Raw genomic sequence first — 20501 nt, forward strand, 5'->3', positions numbered from 1 at the left:
TCTTGTAGTCAATTCCTAAAATGATTACACATAAATCATCACAGACCTGAAGCATATTCAGTGTTCAGAAAAGATACATTTGGACAATTTACAGCTAATAGCAAGAATCAATTGTGTGAGTTTGGTTAACCACTGTCAACAGTCTTTCAATTACATCACAGTGTGTCACCTTTATGTGGAAGGAAGCCCAAAGTGACCTAGACGTTTACCACTTTGAGAAAGCCATGAGCACAGGTATGACATATCTCGAAGATAGACATTATAATTAGAATCCACATGATTCAATGATTCAGTTACATTTCCACTGTATAAAGGTAGTCTGTAAATTATCATGGCTAGACCAAGCCATGAGTGGTTAATGGCATTTTCAACCATCAATGATGTCGGCACAATGACACAAGAACAGCTATGTCACACACTGTAATAATCCTACCGTACTGAGTAGACTCAACAAACATGGAGGGCTATTCCGCCCCATAAAGAAGATGGACAATCATATAAATGTAATCATTTGTTAAAGTCCCAATGTGGCTGAAACATTGCTGAACTGACTTAACTGTTAACTCATTCACACAAAAAGCCCCATGAAGTCAGAGACACACAACATAGACATGCCTTCTTACATTACAAGAAACTCTGCCAACAATCAGACCATTACTCAATCAAAACACCATTCCTACTGACCATAAGAGAAAAAAGATTCATCAATAATAGCTGACAGCGCTTCCAACATACACCAGATGATGTTTACTGACATGTCCCCATTAACTGTGACATGACATCGATGAGCATACACCATCAAACCTCTCTATCCATCAGTTAATCAAGAGTCTGCCGAGAGGACATTCGGGCAGGAAATTCATTAGGTACTACAATCAAACTACGAGGGTTGATTACTCCAGGTGGAAAACTATGTCGTGATGCATCAATAATGAACTAGCCAGCAGACAGGAGGCACTCCCAGCCTTGATCAACCAACAGATACTCCAGTGAACACTCTGTCCCCACAGAACTTTGTACGGACAGAGATCGCCTCGGTAGTCCAGTGGATGGAACGTCTGCACTGACAGCAGGAGCTCAGTGGTTCGATCCCTGGCTGTGTCATATCAAAAGGCAATTTAAAGATGATACTTGTTTCCCTGCCTGGTGCTCGGCATTAAGGGGCTGAAAACAAGTACTGGTCGGCTCAGAGTCAGTATACTGTGTCAGAGTAGAGTATCATGTTAAAATGCGGGATTGAATCTCAGTGGGCTAACACAATAAAACTGGCAACAGTCCAGTGGATGAGTGAGTGAATGAGTGAGTGAGTGAGTGAGTATGGTTTTACACCGCTTTTAGCAATATTCTAGCAATATCAGGGCAGGGGACACCAGAAATGGGCTTCACACATTGTACCAATGTCATGAATCGATCACGGTACTTCGGCGTGACGAGCGAATGATTTAACCACTAGGCTACCCAACCACCCCGCAATAGTCCAGACCAGTACAAGCAGTCACACACACACGCATGCATGTCAATGTATCACCTCCCCTACTACTGATGCAGGCTTACAAACCAGTAGCAGATACAAGAACGAACATATGGACCCCAACGACATTATTGCTCCCGAATATTTTTTAAAATGTGACACACCCCATTAACCCTCTAACCCCACTGAAGGTTACAGCTAAAGATTTTACACCTCCATATTCACTGTAGAGGTACCGTCAACCCTCCACTCCACCATAACAAAACCCTATATCTGCCTCTAACAGTCCCTGCTCTCTGCAGTCTAGACTGTTATGCATGTGAGTGCATAGATGTGAAAGACCCTGTTGGGATTCACTTAATGTCTGCCACATCAATAAATTGTTGCCAGGCAACTGTGACAATAGTGTTCTACTCTCATTATCTGCAACTTCAAACCAATTTATCAACAGTCGTGTCTGTAATAGATGCAATGCCATGTCCAATATCATGTGTCCATAATGATGTGCATCATTCCCACAATCACTTCTGTTGTAACAATTATGTAATACACTCATATTTTATCAGCTACAACCCTGGGGATACAGGTTAGAATTGGTCTCGACCAATCTTTGCTCATCGTAAGAGGCGACTTAATGGATTGGGTGATGGGCTTGTTGACTTGGTTGATTGTGTGTCACTGTACCTGATGTTGTGAATCATAGCTCATAATATCAATAACTGGATTGTCTGGTCCAGACTTGGTTATTTACAGGCCGCAACTATTGCTGGAATATTGTTGTGTGCGATGTTAAACAACAGAAACACACGGACACACAGACACACAGACAGACACAGACACACAGACAGACACGCACGCACGCACATTCAGTGCCTAGCCATTTAAGAATTGACTTTCTCTTTGTGTGAGCTCATTTGAGTAAACTTATGTCACATACATGAAGTAAATTCAGATTGTTGACAGTCGCTGTCAGTCTTGGCACGGATTAAGTCAATAGTTTTGGTATGCATTTCTTTGTTTTGTTCTCTAGGCAGGGTTGAAGTGAAGATATCAATCACAGGCATGCAGTCGAACACTGCCTTTTTCTTACGCAAAAACTCAAGATTAAAGTGTCTAAATAATCAGAAACAAAGTTTCTGTATTTTATTTGTCTTGGGAATTCCAAGAGGAATGTGGAAGTAGTCTGTCAGTGTTTGTCATTTCAAGAATACAGTCTCATGACAAAGGTATCACTATCAAAATGTGTCATTCATTCACTTCGCATAAGTTTTGTGACCTGCCTCTTGTCCAATCGAAAAGCAGCATATCACATAAATGTCACATTAAAAATTATCATAAACCACATGGCATCACATAAAGTAAAAATGTGGTCGTTAATAAATGACAAGACTTACAAGCAAACCAAAAATACACAATAATGCCAAAATAAACTGGATATTTTTTTACCTACACATGTAACTTGACATTAAATAAGAATCAACCGATATAGCCAATAAATAAGGACCTTTCATACTGGTAATTAACATTACTCTCCAAACACAAAACAAACATGATAAAAACACTGCTACAGAGCATCAATCTCTCCTCCACCATTGAACCAAGCACCTGAGATAAAAGGCATTGATTTATCATGGTTAACCACCTCCGAAGGAAGTCAGCTTTAAGTGGTCCTCATAAAGAAATCAATGGAAAGTTACAAATGCCAACAAAGTCTCCGTCCTTTTAACTGACAGACATTATAACGACCAGACAATGCAGTAATAGCATAGTAAACAAACACTACTATTGCATATTTGCATATTGCCAGCACTCGCTTATAACCAAACTATTTCCAGTGTTAACACAAGTTAATTAAGTCAATAATAGCAAGCATATTTTTGCTCTGTGAAGAGGATGGAAATAGGCTTATTGATCCTGTGACTATCATTTACAATAGTTAGATTATCAAGACTCACAGAACATTTACAGAAAATCTCAATTAGTTAAGAGTTTAGAAGATGAAATATGCTGATATAAATTCTGTAAACAACCATAAGCGTAACCTGATTAAACAGGTCAATTGTTTCAAAAAAACATGTGACAGTATAACTAATGTTGTCTAAATCTACCAAGAAACAGAAACAAACCGCATTTTGAAAACCTACCTCAAACCGAACCGGTTAATCCAAAATGATGCTTGTGACAAGTGACAAAATGATCACTGCACAGCATTTAGAAATCACAGCTCAAAATAATGTCACGTTTCCCTTGACTATTCACTCTTAAAAGCCGAGCATGACTGAATAATATGTTGAATGGCTATAAGGAATGTGGAGATCCAAGATTCCCAAACAGGTAGAAACACGCGGACAGGTGTCTAACGACATCAAGTCAAGATCGTCAATTCGCTGAGATGATCTTACAATAGCCAGAGCAAACATCGCCTTCACCTGACCGACCTGTCTTTCCCGACTACACGGAACAAACACCACCAGAAGTCTTCTTGAAACGCTCGTTAAATCAAGTGGAACAAATGTATTGAAACTGACCCACATAGAGCTGTTATTGCGACCTTACACAGCATACCCACAGGGACTGTGACAGATTAATTCTGAGTATGATCCAAGATTATTCTGTCAATACAACCTGATACCCCTATCAGCAGATCGATCTATTCTGGTAATCTTTTCAATCATCAGTTACCTGTGAAGATTGTTGTCATGGAGCTAGCTCATTATTCTTTACAGGGGAGACAGGTAGTGCAATTTAGGTCAAAGATCAGAAAAGAACGCTTAATGCATGAGAACAAATGAAGCAATCATTGTGACAGCAGATTACAACTCAATCCCAACACGAACCCTAAAGAACTAAGATATATTTATCTAAGGACAAAGAAAAACAAAAATTATCTTATTTCTGTTACAAGCTAAAAACATAGGTTGAGTAAGAAAACAAAATGTTATCTTTTCTTCTAGGTCATTAGGCCAGGTGAGTTAGTTCTAAGGATAAGCCGATAAGCTGTGTTTTAGTTAAAGCTTACTCCCTCTAAAACCCTAGATCTTAGTATTAAAACATCAAACTTTTTATACACATGAACCCCCTTACTGCATGTCGCTACGTTTCAGGGGACAATTTCACAGAGCGATCTCAGCACTACGACTGTCATACCTCCAAACAAATAGACATAGATAGTGGTAGTAGTGCTGACATCGCATTGTGGAACAGTGCTATTGCTTGCACCGTGAAACTTAACATGGACAATAACTCTTTCATTGTTTCTCACATTTCACCCATTTCAAGGCTATTCTCTGTTTGTCACCCGATGAAGGTGCAGGTAGCACTGAAACGTCGCTACTAACAACAAAGATGGTGTCATCCATAAAACCTTTCACGTCTTCATGTTCTACAAACTTCTCAAGGACAAACAAGACTCCACTAGAGCTGTCAGTAGAGTTAAAAATCTATACGTCCGAGGTCACTGGCTTACGGGATCATACATTTGACCCACCCAAAAATTCATCAATAAAGCTGATGACTTGCCAAATATTTTTGCATCTTATGAGCATTTTTTGTTTAGTTTTGCTTGTGTTACAGTATGTTTGTATAAACTTTGATTATAGTTTTCGGGAGGTAAGTTCCCTAAATTGTATAATATCAAGACTTCTTCAGTTACAAACTTTCCAGAAACCCAAAAATATTCTCAGGCAATTCTAAATATCACAAATACCTTAAATAATCAACTAATCCTAAATACCAAAGTTAACCCCAAATAGCACAAGTAACCCCAAATAGCACAGGTAACACCAAATAGCACAGGTAACCCTAAATAGCACAGGTAACCCTAAATAGCACTGGTAACTCCAAATAGCGAAGGTAGCTCTAAATAGCACAGGTAACCCTAAATAGCACTGGTAACTCCAAATAGCACAGGTAACTCCAAATACCACAGATAACCCTAAATACCACAGTTAACCCCAAATATCACAGGTAAGTCAAAATAGCACAGGTAACCCCAAATAGCACAGGTAACCTAAAATAGCACAGGTAACCCCAAACAGCACAGGTAACCCTACGATTGATATATATAAAAGTAACACATGTATCAATTGAACCAGTATCACATGAAATGTTATATTGTTGTTGGAATATTAAATCAATAACACTTGTTCTATCAGATATCAATCTTGCTATGGATCATCCTCAAAGCGTGCACAGTGTTAACTGTCACGTCATGCAGCAACGTCAGCATCGTCAATATTGATTTTGATGTGATCTACCAATGCAATTGTGCAAAACATTGGAGCGAGTCCTCCATCGTTACATATATTGAATTATCTTAAGGACAATATTGATTTGAACAATGTATTAAATCTAGCGTACACTTGAGTGGTGAGCACCAGTATAGGACCTGCACACCGGGGGTGTCCTGCATACAATGTTCATCTCAGCATCTGTTCACTCCAGCTGACAAAGAGCTCCTCTTCACACGTGGGATATGAACATGCCCACCAACTGCCCATTCACACACACCAATCAGCTCCTGTACTCTACACAATGTCCCTACCTGACAGTCTGTTCTCGGTGTTGTATTTCTGCCATCTTCCTTCGTAATTCCACTTCTAGATTTGAGATTTCTGCCATATGGTGTAGGGACACTGAAGGCGACATCTGCAAATCAACACAGATGGTTTAATAGCAACATCATAAAACATGCTTCAGCGTATCCTTTACATCCACAAAATAACTAAACAAGTAAATAATCAAACAATGCCTCATAAAGGACCTGAAACTGTGCAAGACCTGGGTGCCGCTGTACAAAACAACCTTAGCGCTACGATTGTTGTAAGTCTATGTTAAGGTATGGGAGTTATGATCACCTTAGCGCTAAGATCTCTTTGTACAACAGCACCCTGGCCTTTGCTCGACCAAGCAATCTTAGCATTTAGACCCCCATCTGTCAAAAAATCTAAAACAGCTGCAGCTGTATGGTTGGACGGATCAAGTACCAAGACCCTGTTGGCGCCATGATTGACATGTCCGAACATCCCAACACAATCTCACAATGGTCACAGTGTTAGGACTGTATTGCGAAACAGAGCCCATATATAAAGCACTCTCACCATATTAACTACTGTAAGTCTATGATCAAAAGTCATGACATAACAGACTCATATGTAACCTATCAGTTATTATGTTAAATCATAATAATAAAAGTATTTCAATCTACACTGAAATGTAAGTACAACTGTAATAAAACACCATGACCTTGACCAGTTCGTTATTTAACGCTACACTCAGCACTGCTCAGGCTATATGACAGTGACCTGTTAATAATCAAGTCTGGACCAGACAATCAAGAGACTGATATTGTGCGCAGCAATCCATACAATCACACAATCAACCATTGAGTCTGACCACCCTATCCTTTGGTCGGATGAAACCAGCATGGCTTGTTGGAGGCCAATTCTAATGCAGATCTTTACGGGGTTCGATGCCTTTTGAGCAAAACAGCGATGAAAAACATTTATCTATTTTATGTGGACCAATTCTAACCCAGAATTCTAACAGAAGTATGATTGTGATACAGTTTAACCAACAACAGAGTAAAAGTAATTAAATGTCAATTCAAAATACTCACTGGTTTGGGTTTCATATGGAATGTATCTGTCGCCTTTTTCTCCCCCTCAACAATGAAATCCCTCAGGTTCGTGACTTCAGCCTTGAATGCTGTGATGTATTTCTCCAACTCCTCCACCTTCCTCCGTCCCTGCTCCTTCTCCTCCTCCAGCTTGTGCACCTTCTGCAGGAGCTCCTCACTAGAGGACTCCTTGGTCCCCGAGTACCGTGAACCTCCGTACTTCTTACTGGCTGGAGTCAGGTACAGTGTCGACGTTGAGGTAGAGGATGAACCATCCTTTAATTTGGCATTTTCTCTTTCGAGTTTACCAATAGTGTCTAATAGTTCCTTCTGCTTGGATTCTAAAGCGGTCACTTGACTTTGGAGGTCTTTTTCCCTGAGAAATTGCACTGATTTGTTTGCACCAAATGGAAGAGGTTTTTTCAGAATGTCTTTACTACGAGGTGAGGCGGTGGCAAGGGAGGTGATTTTTGGCAAGACTGGGTGGTGGGTAGAACTTTTCTTCTTTGGGTCACCCTCTTCTCTGAGGGTCTTAACAGATTCACACAACTTTTCGTTGTCTTTTGTAAGACTGTCACATTTAAGCACAAGACTAGAATTTTCAGACTGAAGCACAATAACTCTGTCTTCAAGCTGTTTTGATTTATCACAGATTTCACTAATCTCACTTTGTAGAGTTTCTATTTGCTCTTGAAGTTCCTGTTCCTTTTGAACATTGGCATTGATAGCACTTTTCACATGTTTCTCACTCTGATCTGGAGACTGATTCTGAGATTGTACATCAGAGATCTTCTTCTCATACTCAGTCTGCACTTCCGCAAGCTTCACCTGAGTTGTCCTCAACTCCTTCTCCAAGTCCTTCAACACACTTGACTCATCCGTCATTGACTTCAGTAGCCGATCCTCAACACTGGCATATGTTTTTGACTGCTGATGTTGTTGGGAAACTGTTTCCTCCAAACTTTGCATTTTTTTCTCTAAGCTGATCTTTTTATCAGTGACAATTTCTACCATGTGACGTTCTTCCTGCAGCTGATTCTCAAGGTCCACAATTTGTGTTTGAAAGTCAATGACCTGACTCTGCAGGTCATTCATTTCATCCTCAACTGTCTTCTTCTCCTGTTTCAGGGTCTCTAAATCCTTCTTCAAAACAAACTCTGAACTCTGAAGAGAGTCAACCTTGAACTGTTCTTTTTGATGCAATCTTTCCAAAGTCTTCACCTTATCTTCCAATGTCTGTTTCTCTTCCTGAACACTCTCAGTCAAATGTAAAAGTTCTTCCTGAAGAATCATTTTCTCTTGTGCTACCTTTTCCACATTTTCCTTCTCTTCATCTAACAGAGTTTCAATATTTGATTTTTCTTCTTTTAACTGTTCCACATAAGTAATCAAAGCTGAGGTATCAGATTCAGCACTAGTTGAAGCTTGTCTCATAACTTCTCTCCCACTATCACTTTCATCAACACTTGAACTACTCCTCAATTTCTGAACTTCACCTCTCAACCTATCTTCACATTCTTCCAGTTCCATAACACGTTCCATCAATTTATCTTCTGATCGTTCCAACAACTTCACCTTATCCTTCATCTGCTTTGCCTGGGTTGTAGCACTGTCATAATCATGCAGCTTTATGGACATGTCCTTGTTCTCCGTCTCCAGCTCCTGAAGTCTTTGGAAGATTCCAGATACCTTCTTAACAGGTACTGGTTGATCAGCACCGACCAGATCACAGGTGGACGTTGACTGGTCTGACATGTCTGGCTGAGAGGACACATCGGTGATAGTAGACATCTCGGAACAGAGAGTTCCTTCTCTGGAGAGTCTGGAGCTGGTCTCCAGCTTCTCCTGCAGATCCTGTTCCACCTGCTCTAGTTCCATGACCCTGTCCATCAGCTTAGTCTCCGCATCCTGCAACACTTCCATCTTCTGACTCATCCTGCCCTGGTCTTTGTGTAGCTGCTGTAGATGTTCCTGTAACTGGTCTCTCTCCTTCACTATGTCTTCAACATTCTCCAGGCTGGACTTCTCAGTATCGAGCTCTGACTGAACTGACTCCACGGATTCCGTTAACCGAGACACTTCATCTTCCAACTCCTTTTCTCTTTTCTGATGGTTCAACAGCTTTTCTTCTGACACGGTCAGTTTGTCCCTGAGATTCTTTTCATTTTCACAACTCTCATTCAGTTTCACATTAGCACTTTCACATTCACTCTTAGTTTTTTCAAGTTCTGCCAAGATATTGTGTTTCTCATTTTCCAAAGAAAGAACACTTTTCAGGAGTTCTTTCTTAGCATTTTCAAGTGTTTCCATATCCTGAGACATTACTTTGGTCTTTTTCTCAGACTGCTCATCAAATGACTTTGAAGCAGATAGTTTTTGTTTGAGATCATAACACTCAGTCTGAGCAGTTTCACATTCAGACTTTAGTTCAGATTTCTCATTTTCTAAGGTTTTCACACTGAATTTGAGATCACCCACTACACCATTTAAGAAGTCTATATCACATGTCAATCTGTCCAAAGATGACTGAATTTCTTCTTTTTCTGATGAAATATTTGAAACTTGAGTCCTGAGATCCTGGTTCTCCTTTTCCAAAGAGGAAACTTGTTCCGACAAAATCTGAATGTTCTTTTCCAATTCACTTTTCAGAGACAACACTTGGTCCATTTCCGAAGAAAGACTCCTGTTTTTCTGTTCAAAAGATTCAACATCACAAGACAATGTCCGAACTTGGGTCTCATATTCTTTATTTGTCTCTTGAAGTTGATTCAAAGATGCTCTCAAAGATTCAAGGACTGCCCTCTGTCCATCTTCCTTCCCTGTCAACTGATTCAACTGACTTTCAAGGAAGTTTTTCTCCTGCTGAAGATTCCACACTTGGTCTTTCAGTTCTATCTTTTCGTCTTCCAGCTGATCACCTTCATTAACAAGATCATCTACTTTCTTGGACAGTTCCAACTTTTCTTTCTGCAATTCTTTTACTTCAGATGTTTTTCTCACAACGATCTCTTCATAATCTGCAAGTGTTGTCTCCAAGGACGACATTTTCTCAGCACCTGTCCGTTCACATCCCTGAGATTGTGAGAGTTTCTGTTCTAAGTATTTAACACTTCCTACCTGTTCTCGCACACTCATCTCTAATTTCTTAATTTTCTCCAGTAGTGCATGTTTTTCTTTCTCAAGCTCAGCTACAGCCACAGACTTTGTTTGTTCCAGGGTTGAGATCTGCTGGACATATCTGTCTTCACATACACGCATCTTTTTCAAAGATTCACTCAGTTCAGTTTGGGCTTTCTCCATATTTTTTATTGTTCCTAATCTAGCCTGGTCATTCTCTTTCGCTTCTGCTAACTCTCTTTCTAATACAACAGATTTAGAAGCACTCTCACCCATTTGACTCTCTAACTCACTAATTTTCTGTTTTGATTTGGAATCCCTCTTAGCATATTGACACACTTTCTCCACTAGTTCCTTCTCATGCTTTTCAAGCTCCACAATTCTAGCAGATGAATGTGAATCTTTCTGTTCAAGTTTTTTCATCTCATCTTTCATTCCAACCAATTTAGCTTTTGCTTTCTCCTCCCGCTGATGCAAAACTTCAATCTCACTCTCAAGCTCAGAAATTCTAGCTTTCAAACCTTCCTCCCTCTCCTGAATAGCACTCAAAGTCTCCTCCATCTCTTTCAGTTTCCCTGAAGCATACTCCTCTCTCTGTTCATACACATTAATCTGTCCACTCAACTCAGTCACCTTCTCCTTGGCTTCTTCTCCCTTCTTCACATACAATCTGATCTTGTTCTCCAGTTTGTCAATCTGCTTCTTGAGGAACTCTTTCTCTTTCACAAGCTCTTCGCCTCTTGTCTTTGCCTGCTCCAACTGGGCATGCACATTCTTCAGCTGTTTCTCCAGAGTCCCAACTTTGATTTTCGTCTGCTGTTCTGCCAGGTCTAGTTTTTCCTGCAGAGTCATCTCATGATCTTCCATAGACTCCAGTCTATCCAGAAGGTTCTCCTGTGAACTATGGAGCTCCATAATCTTGTCCTCATACTGAAGCATCTTCTCCACTGTAACAGCCTTGCTCTCGTACAAGGCAATCTTCGCTTTCAGTTCCCGTTCCTCTTGTTCCATTTCCACTAGAGTTTCTGTCAATTTCACCTCGTTGTCATGCAAATTGGCTATCTTTTCATGCAAATTTTCTATTTTGGAATTCTTATCCTCTACAATATTATTTATCTGTTCCTCCAATTCTTGAATCTTTTCAAACCCTTCAGATTCAGTGATGAAGTCCAAATCCCTCTGGGACAGGGACCTCTGAGGCATCGACACCTCATAACCCGCGGAATGGAGAAACGGAGTTGAGAAAGACCTTTTAGCCAGAGTCAGTTCACCATTATTCCTTTCTGACTCAGACAACTCAGTGGCTAAAGAGGAAGATTGAGGAACATTATTATGAATGTACACATTGTCTTGTGCATCCTGAAGACTATTTTTGAGCTGCTTGTTCATAGCTTCCAACATCTTCACCTTCTCTTCCAGACACTCAATCCTGTTTGCATCCTCATCCGCCACCCTCCTCCAGTTCTCCCTCAACACCTCCTCATCCTCCTCCAGTTCAGACACCTTCACACTCAACTTCTTGTTGTCCTTCTCTAACACACTGATACGGCCTTTCAGCCGCTCAGCAAACCTAACATCACCCTCAATATCAGATTTCAGTTCCAATTGATGCCGAAGACTCTTCTCTGAATTCTGGAGTTCTTGAATGATTTGGGCTGAGGCCAGTTCTGCCTTCTCCAGAAAGTCCACCTGAAATGACAAGGTGATAACACCGTTTTGACATATGAAGATAAAGCAAAGTGATATCATGGTTATGACTAATGAAAGTAAAGCAAGGTGATATCGTTATGACCCATGAAAGTAAAGCAAGGTGATATCACCGTTATGACTAATGAAGGTTAAGAAAGGTGATATCATTATGACTAATGAACATAAAGCAAGGTGATATCATCATTATGACTAATGAAAGTTAAGCAAGGTGATATCACCATTATGACAAATGAAGGTAAAGCAAGGTGATATCATTATGACTAATGAACGTACAGCATATAGTGTCTGTTACAAACATTACACTTGTAATAACAAAGTTAACATTGTAACAAGAAAACTGTTGCTAGGCAACTTCATGACATCAGTACGGTGGTGACGTGGGTACTGTACTGGTAATATTTAGTAATCACCAGAATATCACCCTCTGTTCATGTCATATTGTGAAATGAAAGCCAGTTTTATTTCTAAAATCAATAACCTCAGATTACAGAAATACAGAGAAGTTAACATGACAACATATGTTGAACACAAAGACGTGTCAGGAACATTGTCACAGGCATCAATGTGACCTACTTCATGACACTACACGGTACGCTCTGACCAGGAGCATGATGAGATACCCCAGATGAACATTATACCATTACACAGGATTTGTTTCAAACTATAACTATAGATCAACATGAAACAATTTTCTTTTACACATGCAGATAAAAAAATCTGTTATCATGCAACTTGTCCATGTTTTTAACAAAAAAACAACGTAAAGCAGAAATGCAAAATCTCACATCTGATTTTTTTAACAGTGATATATTTGCTCCGGAAGTTGAAAAGAAAGGCAACAGCATGCATTCCCTCAATTTCATTAAATTATTTCTAAAATTTCATTCTTAGTTGCATGCTATTTACAGTTTCATCTGTGAATCATATATTTCCTCACTGGAGAGATCAATTAAATGATGCGGACAGATGATCTTGAAAAAGTTTATTGAACCACATGTCAGAGATGGAATCGTGCTTGCATTCAGTTTGAAATGCTGGAAGCCTGCATCAACCTCTACAAAGAAGGGATGGATACTCACTCAGATCCCTTAAGATCAATCTAACTTTGTAAAGCTAAGAACATGCTGTGAGTCCGTTACAATCCAACTTTAGACATTAACATCACTACATTTTCTGCTTCATGCATCATCGTCCCCAATTACCCAACAAGCAAAGGGTATTCATCCCGAACTGTTAGTACAATGAATCTTAATCCATAAACCCAAAACACACATGACACACATGACAAGACACATTCTCACAGCTCCTGCTGTGTTAAGGTCAACAAGGAAGCATGGACTGATACATTTTCATTTGGTCATGGAACATTCAGTCATTTTTATCCAAATTAATGCAACATGAAGACAAAGGGAATCTAAAGAAGCAACAAATGCAGATGTAAAAAACATTTTGCAGGTTTTTGAGTGACAAAGGGAAATAACTTTACAGGTATTTGAATGATAAAGGGAAATAACTCTACAGATTCATGCTTTGATTCTTTTATCTATCCCTCAATGCAGTTTATATACACAAATTGATCTAATATATTAACTTTAAATATCAATAATATGTTACAAATAAACAATATCTCATGATAATGACATCACTGTGATTGTTAAAGCTGTTAGATCGAATTCTACAATTAGTAAAACACATGTCTGCAGAAATCTACTATCATTAATCAACTTCAATCCCATGATGCAACAGGACAGTGAGGAGATGAATAGGTCTAAAATCTACAGGGTCAAGGTCTCCACCAGCAGTCAACACGATCGGCATTGCAGACAGTCACAATCCATTCCCATGATGCCCTTCAAGCGGCCATGTTTTACCTTCTCGCGTAAAGCTGTTTCAATAACATCCTTGTCCAGTACGATCTCTTTCAGTTCCTGGACCGTGTGGTAAAGTTGGCATGTCTGCCTCTTTGCCTCACTCTCACGATTGGTCAACTCCTCGACCTTCTCTCGACAGTAGTTTTCACTACTCTCAAGGTCATTGATGGTGTGCTCCGCAAGCTTCAGCTTTTCTCTTAACTGTCTTTCTGACATTTCTGCAGTGTGAAGCCGATCTTGCAAATCTTCGCAGTATTCTTCCATTTCTGCTAACCGACTATCATAAGACATGTCCAAACTCTTGTCCGACTCCTCATCAATTATTTTCTTCTCAACAAGCTGTTGTTGAAGAGACAGATTCTCCTCATACAAGATCTGCATCTTTTGATCCAAGACATCAAAATCAGCTTCTGTGTGTTTTACGAGTTCTTCATATTTGGCAGTCACACTCTTATCCAGCATCTTGGTGTATGTCTGGGAGTTCTTATCCCGTTTACTCGGACTATCGGACCCAACGGAATTGGTCCGGATCAACTTCTCATGAAATTTCTCCTTCTCACTGTCTGTTCTGTTCATGGGTTTCCCATGCTTCGTCTGCAGTTTGACAACCGTATCTTCCAACTCATCGATCCTCCTGAGCAGTTTACAGTTCTGACTTTCACATTCCTCCAACTTTGTCTGGAGTTTAATGTTCTTCTCCATAAGTTCTACCTCCGACTTTTCGTGGAATACAAGCTGATCCTGAAAAGTTGTTGTACAAACATAAAATAACATCCATCATACATACATGTTGGACATCCTCTCTCTACTCTCCCTCCATAAACAGTGGAATAAGATAGAACAAAACTAGAACAGATATTAAACAAGAGTGATGAGTTATAGTATGCAAATAATTTGAAAGCATTGAACATAATATGCAGAGCTTAGATATATACCAATATTTGTTTGTGAAAAATAATATCAATATTATTGAACTGATTTCTTTCAAAATACATCACTGAACAGTACAAAATAGTATTTCAAGTTTTTACAAACAGAAAACTGATAATTTTCATGCAGTACAGTGTTCACTGCAATTCATGTTCTAAATCAAATGATCATGCTGTCAATTTCAGTTCAATAAAACTTGACAATAATGGAGTAACTGTTAAGACATTAATCCTCTATAGGGTACAATGATTAGTATTTTGGGAATACATCTACACTTTAGACTTTTTTTTTCCATGCAATAGATGTTTTGTCTACCTTCTACATTGTTAGTAATATTGAGGGTTGAATATACACCAAGAATTACAATGCCATAAATTTCAAGAATCCGACATCAAAAACATAATTTCTTCACAAAGTATTCAATGACATGTCCAAATTTCAGCAGTCCTTTTATTTCTGTCATGTATGGTGGATTCGCAGAACTGTGAAAATAATGCAGTGTCTTTTTCCGTCTCAAAAATATTATTTAAAAAATATTTATATTCAGAAAATCATAAAAATTAAAGGTATGAATTAAATTAAATTATGTACTGGATATTTCAAAATAAACATTATTTTAAGCTTGTCATTTAAGTTTCACTACAACGATACAAATAATCAATAATCAAGCTATTTATTCTTTTAAAGGAAATGTATCATAAACTACACAAAGGTGTAAGTGCCCAAAACTGGTGGTTATAGCATTTCATGCATTGTTAATCAGTGTGAGTGAGTGAGTGAGTTGGGTTTAACGCCGCTTTTAACAGTATTCCAGTTATATCACGGTGTGTCAGCTTAATGTGGGAGGAAAGCCCGAAGTGATGCAGGTCTCAGACGTTTACCACTTCGGTGAAACCCACGAGCACGGGTATGTTGCTGACAAACCTAGAAACATAATTGGGGCGAACCGGGATTCGAACCCACAATCATAGGTTTCTGGCGTGATCAGGGGACGCAACTCTGCACAGCGAATCGCAGCGCCTTAGACGACTGGGCCACCTGTGCCCCCTTGTTGTTCAGCACATGATTACCTTAGTCAAGGTTATATATATCACAGGATGTGAGTAGGTTAATGGTGACTATAAAGAAACAGAGAGTTAGCTCAAATGTTACAAAAAGTGATTACAGAATGTTGGCACAGCACCAACGTCCTGTGTAGAATAAGAACCAAGAGAGTGACTGTGACATAAACAAAGGGAGGTAAGAAAAGTAGAAATAGGAGGGAGAGTTATCCACTAATCCATCCATCAACCACACCACTTGCCACCTTGCCAGTTCCGCGCAAGTCTCATTCTGATCACACAACTCCAATACCTTGAGCGCCAGCACCTCGACAGACTCGTGTCTGTTTGGAGAGGGTGCTGTCCCCTGCTGGGTGGAGAGTAACATTTCCTCCAGAGTTGTCTTTTCTTGCTGGAGGGAAATGACCTTGGCTTGAAGTTCCTTGGCTGTACACTCCAGATTGATGATTTGCTGAAGGAAGAGTACAAGCATGTGAGCAAACGTAGTGTCAGGCGAGATGTACTGGGTGAGTGAGTGAGTTGGGTTAACGCCGCTTTTAACAGTATTCCAGTTATATCGCGGCGTGTCAGCTTAATGAGGGAGGAAAGCCCAAAGTGATGCAGGTCTTCGGTGAAACCCACAAGCACGGGTATGGTGCTGATAAACCTAGAAACATAATCAGGGCGAACCGGGATTCGAACCCACAATCATAGGTTTCTGGCATGCCCAAGGGACGCAACTCTGCACAGCAAACAGCGCCTTAGATGACTGGGCCACCTGTGCTCCCCGCTTACATAGCAACGTGCATGCACATGTGTGTGTGTGTGTGTGTGTGTGTGTGCGTGTGTGTGTGGCTGTTTGAATAGTCCGGACTGATGCTGATTTTATTGTGCTAGCCCACTGAGATACCATGCCGCAGTTTAACATGAATACCCCTCTAACACACAGTAAACAGACTCCAGACAGGGTAACAAGTACTATCTTGTGTTGGGTCAACACAAACATAACACTCACATGCACTGGCTCTTCAGTCATTGCCAAATCGGAGGCATGAGTGAGTGAAGTTAATGCAGCTTTTTGCAATATATTCCATCATGGCTGTGGTCACCCAAAACGGTCATCAGAAAATTTGCTTGAGTGGAAATATCAAACCCAAAAGTAATCACTATGCTATCTCAATGCTTCAAAGCACTGTAGCTAATATTTAATTATATACTCATATTTAGTTTGTTTGTTGTTTAAAGCCACACTCAGCAATATTACAGCTATATGACGGCAGTCTGTAAATAATCAAATCTTAACACGACAATCCATCGATTGACATTATGAGCACTGATCTACGCAACTGGTATACAATGAAATGCATCAACAATGTCAGCGAGCCTGACCACCTGATCTCGTTAGTCGCCTCTTATAATCTGCTATTTAGTTAGAATTTAGGAGCATAGATAATATCTCGACCACACCAACTCGGCTTCCTCGCACACCAACCATACCTGTTCAGCATCCTTGAGTTTATCCAGCTTCTTCAACACTGTGTCGGCCTCCTTCCCTTTCCCCTGCAGCAACACCTTCAACTGCCCCTGCAGGGCCTCAACCTCAAGAGGGCCCCTCGACATGCTGTCAGCTGGAGTTACCTCCCTTCCTCCACACTCACACACCTGCAAAAAAAAAAGACAGCTTTGAAATTATACTGTACAGGCAATAAATTGTTGCTTCCATATTTCCACTTGTTGATGGCTTTTATGTTTATTACTGAAACAACAGATGTAAGTATGAAACAGAGAGTGTATACAAAAGTGTGACAAATGATTTGACAATATTTGAAGATTGTTTGATTCAAGACAAACCATCATTGTATATGTTTCCTGTCTGTGTGGTAAATACTAATCTCGTCTTTAAATATCCCCATTGAGACAATGTGTCAGCTTGACTCTGCATTAATAATACTATATATTTATGTCTAGACACAAACTGGAAATATACTGGCATGAAACTCTGGGACAATGAGGCCAGACATTGGGTCAAGGTACTTCAGAAAAAGAAAGAAAAATGAAAGAAAAAAATGTGTTATGCATGTCATGCAGTTTAAAGCTATAAGATTAACTATAGTATAGTAGAATTGGGTGTTCTTTAACTTCTTTTGAGTCGTACCAGTATATAAACAGAGTATAGCCATCATTTGCGCAACATAAATTCATCGCACTCTTAACATGCTTTAGAATCACAAATATAAAAAATTATGGAATTCATTGTCATTAAAAACTAAATCATATGACAATGAGACTGTGAATACGAATACAAACACCTTTGTGTTGGTAATTCATTTGGCTGAACTAAACTTTTATCATGAAGAATTAATACACCAGAAACAAATCTTGGACATCAAGAAAGGCAAACACAACTGAACCTTAATTATTAGAAATCAAGACACTCAGATAATCTGACCACAATGACAAAACTGTAACCCAACCCTGGAACCCACTTTATTGAACCTTCAGAAACTGTTTCAATATCATGATCACAGAGAAATCTCTCCAACAGATAAGAGTCTATAATTCTACCTACATGTTATCGCAGAGGAATCTCGCCAACTCTCCCACAAATAAGAGCTTAACTTGGATACCACTATCATCAATCTCAATCAAGCCATCAGAACAGTGTATGAACTCACTGTGATCACCTGGGAGGTTCTCACATGTGCCAAACTGTGAACTACCTGGACTGATTGCCTCTCGACTTGTGTGTACCGTGATTATTGATCTTGTGTAGACATGATCTCGGTCATGATCAGTGAGTGAGTGAGTTGAGTTTACCTCCACGTTAAATAGGATTTCAGATGTATCCCTGCATGTCAGATTGATGTGGGAGGAAAACCTGCAACAGGTCTCGGTAGAGTATTTGCCTATTTGTCATGCTCGAACATAACTTTAATGTCTATGTATGTTATCTGTTCTGAGCAAGAAGTGGTCTTTTTTATCCTGTTTTAGCCACTTTTGTTTAGACAGTGTCTTTTTTAATCCAACTTTATAATAAACAGTGTCTTGTTTTAGCCTTGGCACACATTGTTTCTTTAATCCAAAGAATATAAAGTGTCTTGAGTGTGTCAAATTAGGCTTCAGACACCTTTCTTGTTTTTTCCAACTTTCTTATCAAAAGTGTTTTGTTTAATCCATTTAAGACAGTATGGTGTTTAATCCAACCTCTTTTTGAAAATTTGATGTTCTAAATCAAAATCATGGACATGGTCTTGCTGAAAAGAAAAAACTGTTTCTTCAAATGGTTGCAAATACCAAGTCATCATATGAATCAAAAGAAGAAGAGAAGTAATTGAAACATCGTCAAACAACTATTATCATGAAGCAGTAACAAACATGTAATGAGATCACTGATTTCATGTATTGTATTTCAACATGAGTACGTCATTTGTAAACAAAAACAACATGTGTCTCATCAGTAAATTAATACATACAATTTCAGCAAATGTCTATTTAATATGGCAATATATTGTAAACGATGCCTCCCTTATTTCAAGGTGTATATACAACACTGAAATCTCAAGTCAAGGCTCTGTTCTCCAAAACTCAACTACCATGGCATGTCTCGAAGCTTGATTTCTGAAACGTAGCCAGCTATAACTGAAATTTCTTAAAACCTATCCAATTTATTTTGTGTACTTCAACTGCAGACTTGTCGCTGTGCACACTAGGACGATGTAAAATAAATAGACGAAAAAGAAAAATTGCAATCTAAATTAGTGAGAATGTTCTACACTTTAGCTGAGCAAACATACTGTGCTTGTGTGCTTGGTCTCCACAAACAGTAAGAGCCGGTGTCTATCTTTCTTTTTCTCATTGCCATTTAATAGGATCTGTTAACTGAAATAGAACTAACAGGTCTTTTGAAACTAGTTCACTTCATGGAGTTTCATTTTCACATTCCCCTTCAAAATGGAAAGTATTTTTCTGTTCCCATTTTAACTGAAGCAGGCGTTAGTGATTGAGTTGAGTTTACTGTCACAGTGAATTGCAGCGCCTTAGACGACTGGGCCACCAGTGCCCCCTAAGACGGAGTGAATGCGTCACAGAGTTTATGTTGGTGAAACCAATAAGCATGGTGCAGCCAGCCATTCCCACTAGAATGCTAATGAATGACTATGTACGTGTGTGATTCAGTTGATGAAGTCGGCAACGTTTACAGCATTATGAAACATCTACTGGTCTGCTCAATCAAACTTGTGGTTGATAGTGTGAGCAACTATCCATGTAAATAGCAACATTCCCCACACAGTCAGCCAGTGCAAGAATATTTCCTGGTAGGCACAATTCAACTGCTTTTCATACCCAGCAGTCACTGAACTGGCATAGGAAAAGCATGTGACCCAACAAGCTATATCGTCTGCACTATGAACATTTCAGTCTTATTACAGGATAACTCAGTGGTGAAAGTCGACAGTGACACAGGTCGAAGATATTTACTTATTTTGTTAACACTGTGAAGAGGAGTTTGGTGCTGACAAACCAAGAATCATAATTAGGGCAAATCTTGGATTCGAACTCATCAACAATGGAGATGCTGCATCTCTGTAGTGACTAATACCACGGGTGACACGAGTCTCCATTTGGAATCATTTATCAGAAATATATAAAAATTATAAAATGGAAGGCACATTCTGCCAATGCAAACAGTAAGTCGCAGAATTTTCTTTTTCATAGCCTCTGAAACCTGCTCAACACGATTCAAG

At 39.4% G+C, this 20501-nt stretch overlaps 1 protein-coding gene across 7 annotated transcripts in view; it reads right to left on the reverse strand.

The window, feature by feature from the left end:
- Positions 1-20501, reverse strand: part of LOC139452196 (golgin subfamily A member 4-like) — a 171170-nt gene that overhangs the window by 32824 nt on the left and 117845 nt on the right. For all 7 annotated transcript variants that reach the window (XM_071233572.1, XM_071233570.1, XM_071233573.1 and 4 more), the window contains 5 exons: positions 17254-17418; positions 16070-16228; positions 13787-14527; positions 7089-11894; positions 6015-6118 (listed from right to left, as the gene is read on the reverse strand). In XM_071233572.1, the coding sequence (XP_071089673.1) occupies positions 6015-6118; positions 7089-11894; positions 13787-14527; positions 16070-16228; positions 17254-17418 (5975 nt within the window). The remainder of the gene's footprint in view (positions 1-6014; positions 6119-7088; positions 11895-13786; positions 14528-16069; positions 16229-17253; positions 17419-20501) is intronic.

Source organism: Haliotis cracherodii, unplaced genomic scaffold, assembly GCF_022045235.1.
Source record: "Haliotis cracherodii isolate W230 unplaced genomic scaffold, xgHalCrac1.p SCAF_9, whole genome shotgun sequence".
NCBI lineage: Eukaryota > Metazoa > Mollusca > Gastropoda > Lepetellida > Haliotidae > Haliotis > Haliotis cracherodii.